We start from the raw sequence: 18,377 nt of genomic DNA, 5'->3' as shown, positions 1-18,377 counted from the left end.
AAGGAAATGCGTTGGAGATTGCGCCAAGTCAGAGCCGCATAAACTACAATGCCCAGAAGGTGCCGCGGTCGGCAGCCAGAGCCTTTTCTCTCTAATACCGCTCGCCTCCCAGAGTCGGTTCCGCTGTAGAGGTGACCTGACTCTCAGAGGCTCATTTTGCAGGTGCTGAAATTGTCAGCGCAGGTTCCAATCATGGTGAGTGTGGGCCCCTGGATCCTGCCCACCTCTGGCCTTCGCGCCCTTATCTGAGGTTTCTTTCGCTTGAAGGATTTTTGGGTGGCGGTTGTGCAGGGCAATGTCCTTCACGCCCTTTGGAAAGCTCCGACTAATCTGGGGACTGTCGCAGTGACCTAGTAATTGGGAAGGGATTGATTTCTACCTGAGGTATAGGGAGGTGATGGGGGGTTCTTAGAAGGTCTCTAGAGAAATCGCTGTCCATACACAGGTGCGATCTCAGTCCTGCTCTATGGCGTGGATACAAAATATGAAGTTGCGTATTTTCTCCAAAGCACGACGTTGAGGGGTGGAGGTGGGTCCTAGCCTTTTCTTTTTTCTCCTTTTGTGCCCACTGTTTTTAAGGGCTTTTGTCACAAAACCCTTGAAAGCAGAAGGCCCTCGACTGTAATGATAGTGTTTAGCAGATGCTCCAGATTACGATCTACGCTTTCGGGAGATGTGTTTCAGCCATATCTAATTTCACAAAATGTCGTTTAAAACGTGTTCATTGATGTTTAAAACATCTCATTTTGTAATGACAGGACGCGTCGCAGTGACAGCATCAGTAGCTAAATAGCTACTGCAGATATTCTTTACTGATCTGTTCGTTATGAAATCTAGAACCACTACTTTTAAACGTTACACAATGTAACCATCTTGTCTTGAAGCTCTGAATACCTAGATTACCACGTCTTGTGTCTGCTGAAAGGACGAAGGCGGGTTGGTAAGGGAACTCTGTCGCAGGAATGATCTGCAAGCTGTTTGAAGGTGACATGTGACATCAGACTGAGAGAAATTGCTTCAGTACTTGTATTTATAGTTGAGACTATTTTTCCTCCGTTATCTCAAAATACTAAAATGGGTGGGGAGTGTGGGGAAATATTTAAATGGATTGGAAATTTTCCAGAACCTTAAAGACATGTTTTCAAGGCAAGGGGATTACTCTCTCTACCTTTAAAAGGGAGTGAGTGTAAAAGCTAATTCTCATTAAGTATTAAACCTAGATTTTCTATTTACTTTGTCAGATAACATAGTCATTTAATGACGGTTTCAGTGGTTCCTGACCTAATAATCTTAGGAAGAAAGCAGAGGTCTTTATTATCAGAGAACTGCAAACTATAATTTTAGAACTTGATAGGACCTTTTAAAGATCATTTTGACAAATCTCCTTTCAGATCTTAAAATTGAGTTTATTGAAACCCAAAAAGAATGTGATTTGCTCACGGTCACACAACAGTTTGCCCCCAAGGGTCTCACACTTCCCATTTTACCATATTGTGTCATACAGACACTTAACAAGTAATTCTGAAAATTTACTTTTAATAGCTAAGGTTCTGGATGAAGATACAAGCTCATACTGCAAATACAAACTAAACTATGTTATCAGCATTTGTATTACCTGATAGCTTCATTCCTTGCAATTCAGAATATAGGAATTCTAGAATTGGAAGGGAATTTGGAGATTATTTCCTCTAATCTTAAAATATAGCCTTGTGAGGTCAAATATTTTCCTAATGTCACAGAGAGATCCTGAGCCCCCATTCTTGTGTTGTTTTGCTACACAGTAGATTAAACTAGGCCTCATCCCTAGAAGGTCACTTGGTACCAGATACCACAGAAACATTTATGAAGATGAATCCCTCCAGTCAATTTGCTGAAATTGACAGCATATTCTCACATGACTCAATTTCCTTGCCTCCTCAAGAGAGTGTGTGAACAATCACTGAGTTAGAAAAGAGCCATCTTTTGTAAGCTATTCAAAGCAATTTTTTTAAAGGAGCAAATTGTTTGCTTGTGTCTGTCATATAGGCAGGGACAGCAAGAATGAACTGTATGAAGAAATCTGAATGATACTATTTGTCTTTTATATTACAGAAATACATAGAAAGCAAAAAAAAAAGGAATACTTATTATTTCTGTAGAATAACAGAAGGAATACGTGTTATTTCTGTAGAATAACATAAGGAACACTTAAATTTAAGCTTTGCAATTAAGACTTGAGCACATGCGCAAGATAGATCCTCTATCCGCAGGAAGGTCATTAATGCCCTGCCAAGGGCAAAGACATTCCTTCTTTGGTTCTTGGCAGACTGCCCAGATATCTAAGCAAAGAATAGTAACCTGTCTTCACACTGTAATATTGCATTGTAAAAAGTCAGCAGGAATCTCCCACCCTCCTTTTCAACTGCAATGTTGCAAAGAGCAGAAAGAACCAAATATATAGTTTGTTCTTTCCCTTTTCATCATCAAACATTCAGATACTAACTAGGCTTAACTACTACACTCTTAACAAGAGGGAATTACCTACTGTGAAAATAAATACACAGAAGGAAACTACTGAGGTGGAATTAGTAGCTGTTCATTAGGTGACCACAACCCCTTCACTGTGGACTGTGATACTATGAACACAATTTTTTAGTAGCTAAAATTAATGCCTAAAATTGACTGCATTATTCTGTTATAACCATCTAACTTTCTGGTTAAGCTTCATAAATAGTGATATTCATTTTCCCCCTCGTTTCTTATCCTAGTTTGCTTTACATTGAAGTAGCATGTGTTTACATTTTTCTTATTTTTATTCAAATATTTGTTGAACACTGCATAGAGCGCAAATTTGGGTCAAAGCTGGACTGCTCTCAGTCCACAGTCTGAAGCATATGCAGGGCGGGGGTAGCACGGTCTAGTAGAGAGTAACTGACATGTAAATAGAAAACCACGAGCTATAAGAATCATTAGAGGGAAATACTGTGGTGAAAGCAATCTATAAATTATAGTACTTGCTACATACTGTTTAATGCTTTGTATGTTAACTCAATCCTCACAACTACCTTATTTTTTAGGTAGCTGCTATTATTATCTCCATTTTACTGTGGGGAAACAATATATAGAGGTCAAGTAATTCTTTTACGTTTCCAAGTTTTTGGTAGTAATTTTTTTTACAAGATCCAGCTATTCCTTCAGCAAATATTTGAGCTCCAACTTTGGGCAGGGGATTGTTCAAGGCAGTTGGGAGATACCAATAAATAAAATAGACAAAGCCCCTGTCATTAAGGAGCTTGAATTTTAAAGAAAGAGGGAATAATGTTTTCCTCTAGTCCCTTTTCCTTATGTACTCTACTTCAAGGGAAGAGGGGGAAAAAGACAAAGTTGAAAACGTAAAGGCCATGTTAAAAATAACCATATACAATAACTTTTAGTGTTCTTCGTAAACATAAAGTCTGGGAACATAAATATGTATTAAAAATGGTTTATTTGGGGAATTGTCATATTTTGTACATTTAGAGATATGGCTAGGTCAGGGAGAAACTCCACAGTTTGCTCCTTTTTTTCCACTCCCACTCTGGTCACATCTCTGAGGAAGAAATTGCATATATAGTCTGTTGGTAGATTAGATTCATTTCTCTACAATAATTGACACTTCTTTTGTGAGTGTTTTTTCCTTTGACTTATTGCTAAATGCTGCTGACCTTTAGAGGTTAGGGTTGGAAGGTTAGAAGGACCCTTTGAGGTCATAATCTCCTTCCATCCCAGAGGCATGACTCCTCTGGATTAGAGAATTCTAAATATAAAGAAATTAAACGTTTCTTTCCCCAGTCAGTTCAGTGGGCCACTTCTCTCATGCAGGTAGCGATAGAGGTGACACAGAGTGGAAGTACATTTACCCAGCATTATCAAAGGAACAGTTCATCTTGATTGAATTTTCTAATTAATTTATACCCATTAAGTTTCCAAACATTTTTGTTTAACTCTTTTTAATAAAAATATTTCTATTTAATTCTCTGAGCTTAATTTATTTTAATGACTTGGAGTCATCACTTTGACTATTAGTTATTTTTGTCCATATGTCTGTATTTTGTTCAGGATCTGCTGAGATCTATAAGGTGACTTCTCTGTTGTATGCTTTTTGTACTTTTCTCTCTTCCTCCCTTTTAAAATTAATTTTCCATTGGAATCGGGTTGTCAACTGTTACTACATGTTGCTGTTATTTAATATTAAAATTTATTTTAATCCAGATGTTATTATTTTCTCATTTTCCTTCCCCTAAAATAGTCTTATTTTTCCTCCATATAGTTGAGTTGAATCATGACTAATAGTTTTATTAAAACTCTCAGGCTCATTATAACTAGAGTCAGGAGTAACCACTGTTACTCCTCTTCTTGGTGTAAAGGATTGAGCAGATAGGAGTGGGCAGATTTGCATAAGAGGATTTGTGAGGTTATAGTAGCCGCTAGGGTTTGTATCACCATATAATGCATATCAACATTGTTAGGCCTATTTTAGTGGTAAAATAACCTTAAAAAGATGGATAAGATTATGTAAGTAAATCCAGTATAACTGCGAGAGTTAAATAACACTGCATAAATATGCAGCCAAAGGACACATGTTCCAGAAGTTGTTTAGTTGGTTTGTGCATACTGTTTTTACTGGGATGTTTGTTTTCTAACTAAGCCACACACAGACTAAAATTTTGCATTAACTTTTAAAGTATGTGGTTGTCTTATACTATAGAGAAACTCCTGAATATCTTTAGGGTAAAACACTTTTTAATAGGATGTTAATGAATCTCTTTCGTTATAGTCTGAACCAATCAGAGTCCTTGTGACTGGAGCAGCTGGTCAAATTGCATATTCACTGCTGTACAGTATTGGAAATGGATCTGTCTTTGGTAAAGACCAGGTAGGGGCAAAGGTCTATAAATCTTAAGTCAAAGTAAGAATACTGTCAATAAAACCCTGCATTTGCAATGAAATTTTTAAATGGTGAAGGAATGTGTAATCCCAATAAATGTACTAGGCACATTGCTATAAATGGAAGCTGGTAGCTTATTTATATGCACCCCTCCAGGCATTAAAAATGTTTTGCATATCATGTGTTTAGTTAACTTGGTGCAGCCAGCAGGTATCAGTCAGTGGAAAGTAGTCACTAAAGTAGTCTTTAGGAGAGTTAGGGAGAGTCATGTGGGAGAGAAAGGTGCTGAATCAGCACTTCCTTATTCATAAATAGTCTTTAGACCCAAAATAGACAGGTAAATATACTTCCCAGTTTGAAGTAGTCACCCCCTATTCCAGCAGATTAATGTACACTAAAATCTTTTTCTAAAATATTCATTTATCCATTCTCTACATCCATGCTAGATACTGTACTTACTTTCCATGAACTGAAATCAGATATTTAGCTGTTAACAAGACTAGTCTGTGGCATGTCACTTCAATTTGATATTTGTTCCATGTACTCCTTTAAAATTCAGTAATGGTGATTCCTCTTAACTGTGTGTTAGCACACCATTGCTGGTATTATAGCATTCTTTTTTCTAAAAGTGGCATCATCCTAGATATCTGACCTAAAATAATTCTGACTAATGGAAATTATATACAAATATGCATCAAATAAGCAAAAGCTTTATAAAAGGACTTTTTTGTGACTAAATGACAAAACCTACCCTGACGGATACTGTCCTTCCTATTTATTTGGTAGCCTATAATTCTTGTGCTGTTGGATATCACTCCCATGATGGGTGTCCTGGATGGTGTCCTAATGGAACTACAAGACTGTGCCCTTCCCCTCCTGAAAGGTGAGTTGAGGGGTGGAGGAAAGAGGGATTTTATAGTATTTTATATCTTTTAAAAAATAGATTTTAGATTTTTGTTAACTATATTCTCAATTAGAAGTTATAAAAGTTTTCAGTTTTTGTTTTTTGAACTACAACTACTTGCTAAGATGTATACCAAGAATAAATAAGGATAAAAGCAAGAAATAACTAGTGTGAGGTAAAAGACTATACTTTTGTCCAACATGTTTATATGTAGTTTATTTTACTAATTAAGTATAATATTGCACAAGGGTTATACACCTGAGATTGTCTACATTGTATTGTTATTTAAAGTCTATTTAAAGAGTAGGGTCCCGTACTAGAGAATTTTCCAACTCTAAATGATGTCCTCCAGAGCCATATCCTGTCCTAAGACTGGAAATCGGTTGGTCCCTCATATGTAATCCCATTCCATCTGCCAGTCATCAGATTGATATGTAGTGTAAATTATCCCAATTATACACTGCATAGTTTGGAAATGCCCACCAGATTGCTGCTAAGAGCCTTGAAGAATCATTGAACTATTAAATAAATGTAAGATAGAAGTCTTCAATTTAATTAAAAGGTTCATTAAAATATTAGGTCAAGTTGTAAACTAATTTAAATATATTTTCTTTTATCTATCACCTTCATCATAATCTTTTTCTTCTGGTACGGATTTATTTAGTAATACTCTCTTAGAAGTTTGCACAAAGCTAAATATATAACACCCAAGAGAAACCATGCTTAGAGTTCATGTATATGTTTAGTAAACATTTACTAAACATTTACTAGAAGGAGTACTCCATTTAAATCATTTGGTTACACAGTTATGTAAAAGAACTCGTTACCCTGCTTAAACTATTCGGCTGGCTCCCTTTCCTCACCATCTGTTTCCAAATCAACTTCCTCTGTCGCTTTTTCTCATTTTTATTCCTTTCTCTGATGAGTTCCCTCTGCTCTCTCTAATGGGCCTAGATTATAGTCAGTTTGTCCTTGATCATCTGTGAACATGACAGGGAAGAGAAAGTTCAGAATGTGTGGCTGAGAAAAAGATGGCTTTCTTTTTTCTCCAACTGGTGTTCCTTTGTATACCTCTGAGGGGTTCTATTGGCAGCCTGACTGACACAAATTCACTGACCTAAAAATTTACCAATCCTAACGCTCAATCCTGGTTGCCTTAGTCTATTTGGGCTGCTTTGACAAACATACCACAGACTGTGAACAACAGAAGCTTATTTCTCAGTTCTGGAGACTGGAAGTCAGAGTTCAAAGAGCCAGAAATTGAGTGTCTGATGAGAGCCCAATTCCTGATTCATAGATGATGATCTTCTCACCACGTCCTCACATGGTGAAAGGGATGAGGCAGTCCTCATGACCTAATCACCTGCCAAAGTCCCCACCTCCTAATACCATCACATTGGGGATCAGGTTTCAACATATGAATTTCATGGGGGGACACAAACATTCCATCTGTAGCACTGGTCGTGGCCTTTTTAATACTCTCAACAAAGGAGAGGAGTGATACATATGTTCTTTAATCAAAAAGCAAGTGGTATATGTTAATTAGATTAACACTGTACTATGGTGATTGAACTTTGGGCCGACCTGGACTGGAATTACAGCCCCATTAATTTTTGATGGCACCTGGTTTATCTTTAAACTTAGTTGTCTTCATCTGTAAAATATTAAGATTAAATTTGATAAATTTCTTAGTATTATTTCTGGTACAGAACTCCTCAATAAACATTTTTAATTTGTGATTGCTATCTAGACCTTAAAGTAATTATAACTTAAAGGTTAAGTGAATTAGTTTCTCTTGTGTTATCTGTGGTTATTAGCATAACAAATGTTGCCTTGAAAGTCATACCTTGCATCATATCTGATTATAAAAGATAAATATTACAGAATTTTTGAAATTGAGATAATTTTCGAAATAGGAAAAACAAATGTATTGACATTGCTGATGTAATGGTTGTTGAATTCATAGATTGTCTTTCTTTTCTTAGACCCCTTAAACGTTTATCAATGCAATATATAAAAGTAAACATTTGCTACAAAGTGAAGGAGTTACTGGATAGATTCAATATGAAAAAGAGAAAAAAATATGAAAAAGAAAACCTCAGACTTTGGCATTTAAGTATCTCTACATATTTATTGCCATGTTCACAGATGTTATTGCAACAGATAAAGAAGAGGTTGCCTTCAAAGACCTGGATGTGGCTATTCTTGTGGGCTCCATGCCAAGAAGGGATGGCATGGAGAGGAAAGATCTACTGAAAGCAAATGTGAAAATCTTCAAATGCCAGGGTGCAGCCTTGGAGAAATATGCCAAGAAGTCAGTTAAGGTGACTAATACAGTAGTAGTTTTGGGTTTTTCATTATCAGCATTTGATGCTTCTGCTTTTCAGCTTTTCTGTGAAAACAAAATTATTTGCCTTCCCCCATCCCCCGACCCAGTTTTGCTTGATTAGCTCTCACTTCTGTGTTTTCCACTTATAGTGTAGAAATCAATATTCAGAGGTGCTTGAAAATATTTCACCTATTACTATGACATGGAAGTTCAGTATTAGTTTGTAAACCCACAAGACATAGAACTTTCTGGCCTTTTAATTGTGTGGGAATATTTGTTCAGACATATGGTTTATGTGTGTGATTGTGGAGGGAGATGGCTGTAAGATGCATGCTCAGCAATAGGAGAAGGGGGCTTCTGAATGCTCAAATTTTCTCAATCTAGTGGAATTTCGATATGCTTGTCCCTTGAGTTGGTATGACTTCCTGTTCTCTTTATGTTCAAGCTATTTTAGTTTCTAAATTTGTCTTGACATTGCAGTAAAGCTGCCTTTTACCAATTAAATATCAGTGAACTAGAACTTAATTGTCCAGTAAAAGATTTGCTGGTTTGAGGTTTTACTGATGTTGATACACTTCTTTCTCCCTATCCTGACTTCAAAGAAGGATAAAAGACTATTTTATAAGATTTTTAAAGTTTCCTATTGTAATATTCTGTCTATTTCATAGACATCTGAACTTTTCCTTTCTATGGACTTCATTTTAAATAATTAATTTTTATTTTCTGTAATCATTAGTAGGAAATAATATAAATGAGTGGAAATCCACAGATCTCTTAGTAAAAAATTTCAAAATTATTTGGACAGCTAAAATCCAGGCTGCTTACCCAGTAATCATCCCTCAGCCAAAAGTGTCCTTTTGGGGGTACTATACACTGAAACTGGAGTAGGGGCAAAGATTTTTAATACTTAAAAAAAAGTCAATATATATGTTTTCCGATACTGTATCGTAATCCAGTGTATCCATACCTCCCCCAATTTAAAAAAAAAAAAATGCCTGAAATGCTCTCTCCTAAAGACTGACTCAATAGGTATGGAGTGAATGGAATCTGGAAATCTGTACTTTCACAAATATTCCAATTCTTAGGATTAGGCAAGATGAGAAACACTTTTAAGTCATAAAGACAAATCGTCCTAAAGTAAACTGCTCAAGTAGAATTTCTTTCTTGGACTGCTTTTATAAGAAGCAAAATTTTATCAATGAATCAAACTGAGATAGAGCGTTAGATTATTTGCTTTTTATGGCAAGTAGATAAATGTTCTCTCTCTTTTAGCATAAAACAAAATAGAAAGACATGTACCTTAGGTCTTAGACAGTGCTACCTGGAAGGTGATTTGTATACATCATGGTGATTTTATTTAAAAAATGTTTTCAGTAGTCAAAGCAAACACTAACAAGGGGAAAATGCTTTTAGAAGGGAGGATGGAAACCTACTGAAAACTACAATGATAAGTATACACAAACTTGATATAAAAGTTACATGTTTCACATTTATCAGTCATATTCTGAGACAGCTTAGTTAATCAGTGTATGGTCTCTTAACTGTTGTGCCTCTGGTTCATCATAGGTTATTGTGGTGGGAAACCCAGCCAATACCAACTGCCTGACTGCCTGCAAGTCGGCACCATCTATCCCCAAGGAGAACTTCAGTTGCTTGACTCGTTTGGATCACAACCGAGCTAAAGCTCAGGTAAGAAAAATGCCTTTTAAAATCTTATGAATGTTCAACTTTTTAAAACCTTTTTCTCTCGCTTTTAAAGTAGCCAAATCTTAGTTTGTGCTTTGTTGTTGTTGTTTTGTTCAGTACGAAGCTATTCCAGTTTTTTAGGAGGTCTTTAAATTTAGTCTCTTAAGGACCAGGGCTGAACTTCCTACTCAGTTTTCTCAACTATATGTCATTTGCTTACTATAATTAAATATGTTTGTTAATGTTCTCACTGTAGTGACTAAAAAATATTCACTATTATAGATAATTCCTATGATGGTACATAATTTAGTTTATTTTTGTCAGATATATAGGAGATTATAAAATGAAAGACTTCTGCTTTGTTTTGATTAGTTCTGCTTCCTTTTTCCCTACAGCTAAGCAGTCAAACTCAGATTTTTAATTTTATATATAATCTCTTTCAATTTTCTATCTTCTTAATATTGTGCATGTTTCCATAAATTTCACTATTTAGCATCTAGGTTTTAATTGCCATCAAGTTTTCTTACCCCTTGGAGCCTTAGATAAATATGTCAAGGGGTCAGTGACCAGAGTATTAATAGCTTTTCTAAAAACTTGGAGGCCATGCCACTCATCTGTGTTAGCTTCCTAGGTTTTCTTAGACCTAAACAATCCTGATGCCCTTAGAAGTCATGACAAAGTTCTGTTTCTGGGACATAACCTCTTTCCTTTTCCTTAGTGATTTTCTGGCTTTCCCTCCTTATCAGGTTATCACTGCTAGATAGGTTTATGAGTTTAGTCTTTTTTCTTCTATAAAAGACAACTTTGTTTAGTTTTAAGAAAACGATTTTTACCAACAGATGGTGAAAGGTCTAAGTTGAAAAACCACTGCTATACACTGAGAAGTGATAACTTTTCAGCTTTGTAGTGCCCAGTGAAGAAGGTAATTTACATGCATTAAGCTTCTACTCTAAGTTGGATGCTTTACATGTAATTTATCATTTAATTCTCATAGTATCCATATGAGAAATCTATTACCACTATTTTACAGATAAAAAACCTGAAGCCTTAGAAAGTCAGGGAACCTGCTCAGTCATACAGCTAGGAAATGATGGCACCACCTGTATTTGCCTGACTCCAAACCCTTGTCTGTGTTCTTACATAATGGGATCAAGTGACCTAAATGAACTTAACTTGCTCCATGATCTTGAGAAAGTATATTCAAGCTATAAAATGGGATAATAACTGTACTTAACTCAAAGAGTAATTATATGGATAAAATGAGATAAGATTTATGTTAAGCCCTTATCAGGGTACCTGTCACATTGTAAAACTCAATAAATGTTGGCTGCTATTATTATTACTGACTTGTATTATTATTAAGAAGGATATAACCAAGAGTTGAGAAGAGCCACACCTCAGAAATATCTCCGAAAATATTCCAGTTAATTTAGAAGGTCTTTGATTAACAAGCTTAAATTGCAAATATTTCCTGAGAGGCTTTAGGCTATGGGCTGGATCTTTTTCCCTATTATTAGCCAGAGTCATGGCCAGGAAGGAATGGGGGTTTGTTTGAATGACTGGAGGCAGGAGATTTGCGTACTATAGAACAATTACAATGAAATTAGTGCAGGTGAGTGACATGGCCTCTAATTTGGGTACTATACAACACATACTATTTAACAGTTAAGGAAAAGGTACCTGTTGCAATTGTAGATTCTGGATTGGCAGATGGTTACTTAATTTAATTGCAAGAGGAAGAAAGAGGTAAAATAACAAACTTCTGTCTTTGCAATTTCACCTGAGGTCTTGGTGGAGTCAGGTATTGGAAAATTTTGCTTCCAGAAGAAGTACTTACTAAGTGACACTTTATTCCAGTGCCTGAAACAGTTTTCCTTGTAGGGGTGAAAGTCTGAATGAGGAAAGAGGGAAAAAGAAGCTATTTCATCAAACTTCAGGCACATGTTCAGCATGCCAGTCTGGCACAGTGAGAGCTTTTAGGAAGTTTTTGAGGAAGCAGTTTCTTCCTCCTGTAGTTGTTAATCCAGTGGAAAAAATAACAAATCCAAAGGTTAATTTTTCTTACGTAAATGGTTACTAGTCTTACATAATTTGTTCTAGAACTCAGAGGACTCAGCTACCTAGCAACTATTTATCACCTGCAGACCTCCCCTGTGTATTTGCGAACCAGAACTGCATACGTGTCTGCTGTCAAGGCAATTTAAAAATGAAACCAGGTAGCTGGTATCAAGGGAAGAAAATTGCTAGGGCTGGAGAATTAGTCAAAAACTGTTTAATAGATCTATATGCAGACATGAAAGTATCCTCGGGAGCAAGAAACTACTATCCTGGATACATGTTAATTTAGACTAGCTCTGACATGAATGATACTCAGAAACTACATCTGCTGGGTGCAAAGTACTGGCCTTTGCTGGCCAGACAGGAGTGGAGTAGCTCAAGAGGTCAAAAGAATAAGAGGAGGTGGGCAACAGAAGAAAAGAAGTAAGGGAGCCTCCTGTAGGGAGGAGAAGCCTAATAGCAGTGTGTCTTCACTGTACTTTGGAGTGGTCGAAACTGACATTCAGCAGAATTGTGGGTTCTAAATTCTAGGTAATATACATCTTGTGTTATTTGCCCTAGGTACAAATTTTTCTCTACAGTGCCAGCTAAATATAAGTTCTTTCCAAGTCCTTTCAGGTCAGGGCACACAGGAAATTGTACTCATTGCACAGCATACCACTCTACTCCAACCACTAAGCAGGTCAATAGCTGGGTACCACAGAAACCAACTATCCGTCTAATTTGTGAAAATTGATGTGGTAGTTAATAGCCCTAATACTTGCAGAACTCTAGATGAAGCAAAATTTAGATGAGAAGTGATTTAAAATGTCAGAAACCAAGAATTAATTTTTAAGTTAATTATTTTAATCATCATAACTATTTTAGAATTTAAGAAATGAGTTGCAGCTTATTTTAACAGCCATAGTGAAAGTAAAGACAATTCACGTCTTGATGCAGTAAATTTGTGAGATGAGTCAAGTTGTTACAAACGTTTTAGGTAATGGCCTTTTCATTTTTATCCTTTTTGTTTGATTGCTTTGTTTTTTATTTTTTATTTTGGAACAACAGATTCAAAAGAAGTTGCAAAAAGCGGTACAGAGAATCCCATGTACCCTTTACCTTCTTTCCCCAGTGGTGCCATTTTACATAAATATAGAGCATTGTCAAAACTAGGAAATACACTAGACTACCCACAACACTTAACTAGAGTTGCTCAGATTTCTGCAGTTTCTACATTTTTTTGTATTTCTTTATGAATGACTTTTATGTATGACATTTAATCATATATATACAGATTACTATAACCACCATAGTCAAAATATAGAACTGTTCCATCACCCACAGAAGATCCCCTTCCACAGTGCTTTTATTTATGTATGCAAAAGCTGTGGACTCTGGCACAACTTTTTTTCCTCCCATTCTTATAATAAGGAAAGAAAAATCACTCACAATGTTACCCTAACACATCAGCTTTTAAAAATTCTTTTCCAAAACATTCCCTTCTGGTTCATCCTAAGTTCTGCTATCTAATTAGGAGCAAATTATACATACAACGAACCATAATGCTTTTTCTGCACATTACCTTATCAGGCAAATAACAAAATAAGCTGATTTTTATTTACATCTTTAAAAACATAACTTTCTAACCCTTTCTGTGGCTACTGTACTATATAAATTGATGTTCATATGCCCCCCCGCCCCAGGCATGCAGGATCCTAAAGTGATTTCTGAACCTACAGCTAGAGATTGTTATAGCTGTTATAATTTTAGTATTATATACATGTTATATTTAAACTCTTTCTTCAGTTTCCTAATCCGTAACATGAAGGCGGTCGTAATTTGGTAATCTGAGTCTCTTCCAACTCCAAAATTTCATATTTAGAATTATTTGAAAATTAGTTAATTTATATATGGTATATAATAAAAATTTCACCTAAATATGGGGAAAGTACCTAAATACCTAATTGCTCAGAATTGCTGAGGAGGCATCTCCAAGTAAGTAACAACAAAGAAACAAAGGTCACATTTATGCATTTCAGCAATATTAACCTCTTGGTTGGTGTTTTATGTTTGATAAAGCCACTATACTAATAAGTTAATCACAAATTACAGGATGTTCCCTACTCTTAAACATTAACATTCTAATTAAATATTCTACTCTAGAACGTTTCAGGTTCACAGTTTGTTTATACTCTTAAACTGTTTTAGGAAATTACCAAGCAATAAAATTTGCAATTTTATTTTACAAATCAGTATAACTCGTGTTCTCTTGAAGTTTCAGAGGCTGTTTATCTTAAGGGCATTTGTCAAACAGGTCACAATTTGAAATAAAAAGCATTTATCTAATGTATTTATTTTCTATGTAACTAGATTGCTCTTAAACTTGGTGTGACTTCTGAGGATGTAAAGAATGTCATTATCTGGGGAAACCATTCCTCAACCCAGTATCCAGATGTCAACCATGCTAAGGTGAAACTGCAGGGAAAGGAAGTTGGTGTTTATGAAGCTCTGAAAGATGACAGCTGGCTCAAAGGAGAATTCATCACAGTAAGAAAAATCTGGGAGCTTTCTTAACAGCCAACCATAAAAACTCTTGAGAGAGACACAACTTTCTGATTTGGGTGTTTTCCAAGGGATAGGGAGAAGGAAGGCCTCATAGAGAGCAGGCTTTTCATAGTTGTCTGATGACTGCATACTTTCTTTGGAAGTCAAACTAATGTAGTCATGATCTTCTCTGTTACATGGTAGTCAAGATTGGTTGTTAAAGTAGAAAAACTTAGAGTGCCCTCCAGTCATCCACTTATCTTTATAAGAGATCCATTTCTTTGTATAAAGTATGGTAAACTTTCTGTGGGGATTTGTAGTTTTCTCTTTCAAAAGGACTGGTGTTTATAACTGAAATGGTCTCGTAAGTCCAACATTGGGTAGTTGCATGATTTTGGAGGGGACATGTTAAGCTGTGATTGCAGCCTTTCACCCCGGTGTCAGCTTGGAATTGGTGAAAATGCTGCTGTCATGATCAAGTAACACTGCTGTCTCTGCCTGCCCCCACCCAGACTGTGCAGCAGCGTGGCGCTTCTGTCATCAAGGCTCGAAAACTATCCAGTGCGATGTCTGCTGCAAAAGCCATCTGTGACCATGTCAGAGACATCTGGTTTGGAACCCCAGAGGTAAGGACTCCGTGGTTTCCACAGGCCACACTTTTATTTTTGTCTTCTGATGCTGTAATGTAAAAATGTGTCAGGTAAGCAGGTTAGGTTAATATCCTAGTTCAGCTGCTTACTAGCTGAGTAACCTTGGGAAAGTTACTTAACCTTTCTGATCTGTTCTGTCATCTTTTACATGGGTTGTAAGAGTTAAATGAGGTGATATATATAAAAAGTACCTAGCACAACTGGTAGGGGTGACATTTTTCTTCTTAAAACCTGTATTGGGCCATAGTTTCATTATTTATAAAATGAGGATTGGAAGAGTAGAATGAGATAATAAGCATGAAAATTACCCTGTCGTGGAAGTGCCTAGTGATGGTTCCTTGTACAATAATGAAGTTATACACCTAATAATAAAGTGTCACCTATTTTAATTTTGCTAGTTTGTGTGTCAGTTGATTATGTAAACTAATCCCTAAACACCATGAAAATGTAAAAATCGTTATTTTTAGGGTGAGTTCGTGTCCATGGGCATTATCTCTGATGGCAACTCCTATGGTGTTCCTGATGATCTGCTCTACTCATTCCCTGTTACAATCAAGGTGAGATATTTGGGGGTTATTTCTCCATGTCTCCTACTGGAAAAGTAGTTGTGGGTTTTTATTAATAATGGTATAATTTAGTCTAGAAAATTGTTCATTTACTAAATTAGACTTTTTTCTCAGCTATAAAATTGTATGAAGCACAACTTCTGGTCACTGAAAAAGTGAAATTAATCTGAAAATCAAGATTCAACACTTCCCACTAGACACATTTTCTTATGCCTCTAATGTTGGATACCAACAAATAGTACCTTACTTCCAAATGGAGCAATAGTTCTCAGTATTGTTGCTCTTTATTATAATCAAAGTCATTAGGTTTTTTTGTTGCCGATTAATCTTCATTTAAAGATTTTGTTCTAGATTCATTGAGTTTTAAATTCGAATGTTGAGTTTTTATCAAAATTAGCTGTTAAGATCTGGATTTTGATTTGATTTCTTTAGAATCAGACTTTTAAATAGATAGTCTTCTAGATTTAAGTTCAAACTAAGTTGTTGCTGGAGGATTAGTTCTAGTTTAATTGTAAATCTCTTATTTGCAATTATTTTCAAACAGAATAAGACATGGAAGATTGTCGAAGGTCTCCCTATTAATGATTTCTCACGTGAGAAGATGGATCTTACTGCAAAGGAACTGAAAGAAGAAAAAGAAACTGCTTTTGAATTTCTTTCCTCTGCCTGACTAGACAGTCATTTCAATGTTACTAAATGTCCCAGAGCTGAGGAATCTAAATGTCGTCTTTGACTCTAGTACCAAATAATAATAATGCTATACTTAAAGCACTTGTGAAAAATAGCGCATTTTAAAGATTGTGTGCTTCTTGGTACAAATTCGTGACAGTTTATCATCATGATGTTAATGTTGAATTCTAAATAAAATATATATTCAAATGAAGATGACTTAGACTCTAATTATTCCTAATTATTAATAATTATTAATAATTATTAGTTATTAAATTATTTATTAGTTATTAAATTATTCATGGGTATGTACCAGTTATTAAATTATTCCAAACATACTCTTCTATTCTCTGCTTGTGACACTGGAACTGGGACACTGCAAACATTTATTGACCAGCTGCCAATGGGTACTGGAGGGAGACTATAAGGTTCGGGAGGAAAAAATAACATGCTCTTCTTGCTCCTCTGTTGGCTTCCTCTATCATTACTTTCTTGCCACTTTTTATACAAGCCAAAAAAGAAGAAAACAAATGAGTCAAACATATCTTTAGAAAAGCGATTAATTGGAAGAATGAAGACATGGTAATTTCATATAGAATTTAAAAGAAAATGTTATATGAAGAAAGTATATATGTATAAAAGTTATAAGAACTAGGAGGTACAAGTAGAAGATATAAGTTAAATTAACTCCACAATGTGTTCATCTCTATCATCTATTTGTGTAAACTGACCTATTGTTTGATTCTGTAAATTAACCTTACCAACTCTTTTAAAATCAGGGATCATATAAAAATATATGAAATGGTAGTATACTTTGGAGAGACCTGGTAGATTACTTGTAGAAACCAGTAATTTCTCACCTATGCTTTTGAAGCATGGCTTTGTGTTTGAATATTCACTATGCGTCATTATTTCTATGCCATTTCTTTATGCTATTCACTTCTGTCACCTTAATTCAGAGAACAAAGCATTTTATTGCCTCCTCTCTTAATGAACAGAGTCCAGGCCCAGGAAACTGCCATTAAGAAGCATTAAAAATGCTTGTGAAAAGCCCACGCCTTTTAAGAGCATTTTACTAGAACTTGAAAAATGGACACATGGGTAAATTATAGGGAAAAAGACATCACATTTTAAATCAATAAAGTTGGATTCAAAACTTTCCATAAAAGACACAATCCGAATGAAATAAACATTAGGAGAGAATCAGTCTCTGCAGATTATGACCCTGGTAATAATATTTTCTAAACAGAAGGTGTTTTCTTAATGATAGGGAACCATAAAGGAGGGAAAAATCCCTATACTCCTACTGCCAGTTAAATCATATTATATAAAGTAATACATACTTGGAAAATCAATGAAATAGTGTTACATGAAAACAAAAAGCCCCATCTCCCAAGGATAAACACTTTTGAAAAGTTTTTTAAACCCTTCCAGAAAGAAAAAAATACATGCAAACATATTTATTTTGAGATTTAAAAAATAAAGTGAAGGGATATACAGTGAAATTTCCTTTACTCACCTGACTTCTAGCCACTTGAACCCCACTTTTGTCTGGAAATATTCGGTGTGTACAAAAGTATGTAGATGTGGGTGTGTGTTTGTACTCTTCCCATTTTGTACATAAATTATGAAATACTAAATATATCATTTTGTGCTTTGCTTTTTCCCCTCAGTAATATATCTTAGAGCAATAGTGATATGTATAGAGCTGCCTCATTCATTTGAACAGCTGTGTAGTATTCTGTCAAGTGGCTATATCATATTTTATAACATTTTAATTTCTTTAAAATTTTTTACTAACGTAAAAATGTTGAACTATTTTTGTAAGTAGGTTATTTTACACATGTTCAAGTGTTTTTGTAGGATAAATTCTTAAAAGAAAGCACAGTGGATTTTTTTTTAACACTGTTGAATCTGATTTGTTTTAAAAGCACAGGTTTCTGGATCCTATAGTAATATGTATTTTTAAAACCATTTTAATTTGTTTTCTTCTAAACTCTTCTCCCCTCCCTTTTCTAACATCTTGGTTAAAACCAGCCATAGTATTTCTTAAGGAATGTTGATCACAGACAAAGTCTAATAG

At 35.4% G+C, this 18,377-nt stretch overlaps 1 protein-coding gene across 1 annotated transcript; it reads left to right on the top strand.

The window, feature by feature from the left end:
* Positions 1–29: 29 nt before the first annotated feature.
* On the top strand, positions 30–16,508 carry MDH1 (malate dehydrogenase 1). The gene is made up of 9 exons (XM_039887018.1): positions 30–195; positions 4,796–4,894; positions 5,693–5,789; positions 7,959–8,134; positions 9,706–9,828; positions 14,236–14,412; positions 14,922–15,035; positions 15,527–15,616; positions 16,170–16,508. The coding sequence occupies exons 1-9, from the start codon at positions 193–195 to the stop codon at positions 16,293–16,295; spliced, it is 1,005 nt and encodes a 334-aa protein (XP_039742952.1). The 5' UTR covers positions 30–192; the 3' UTR covers positions 16,296–16,508.
* The last annotated feature ends 1,869 nt before the right edge of the window (positions 16,509–18,377 follow it).

The sequence above is a fragment of the Pteropus medius genome, unplaced genomic scaffold, assembly GCF_902729225.1.
Source record: "Pteropus medius unplaced genomic scaffold, Ma_sr-lr_union100, whole genome shotgun sequence".
Classification (NCBI taxonomy): domain Eukaryota; kingdom Metazoa; phylum Chordata; class Mammalia; order Chiroptera; family Pteropodidae; genus Pteropus; species Pteropus medius.
The sequence above is the reverse complement of the archived record's forward strand: the minus strand, read 5'-3'. Positions and strand labels throughout refer to the sequence as shown.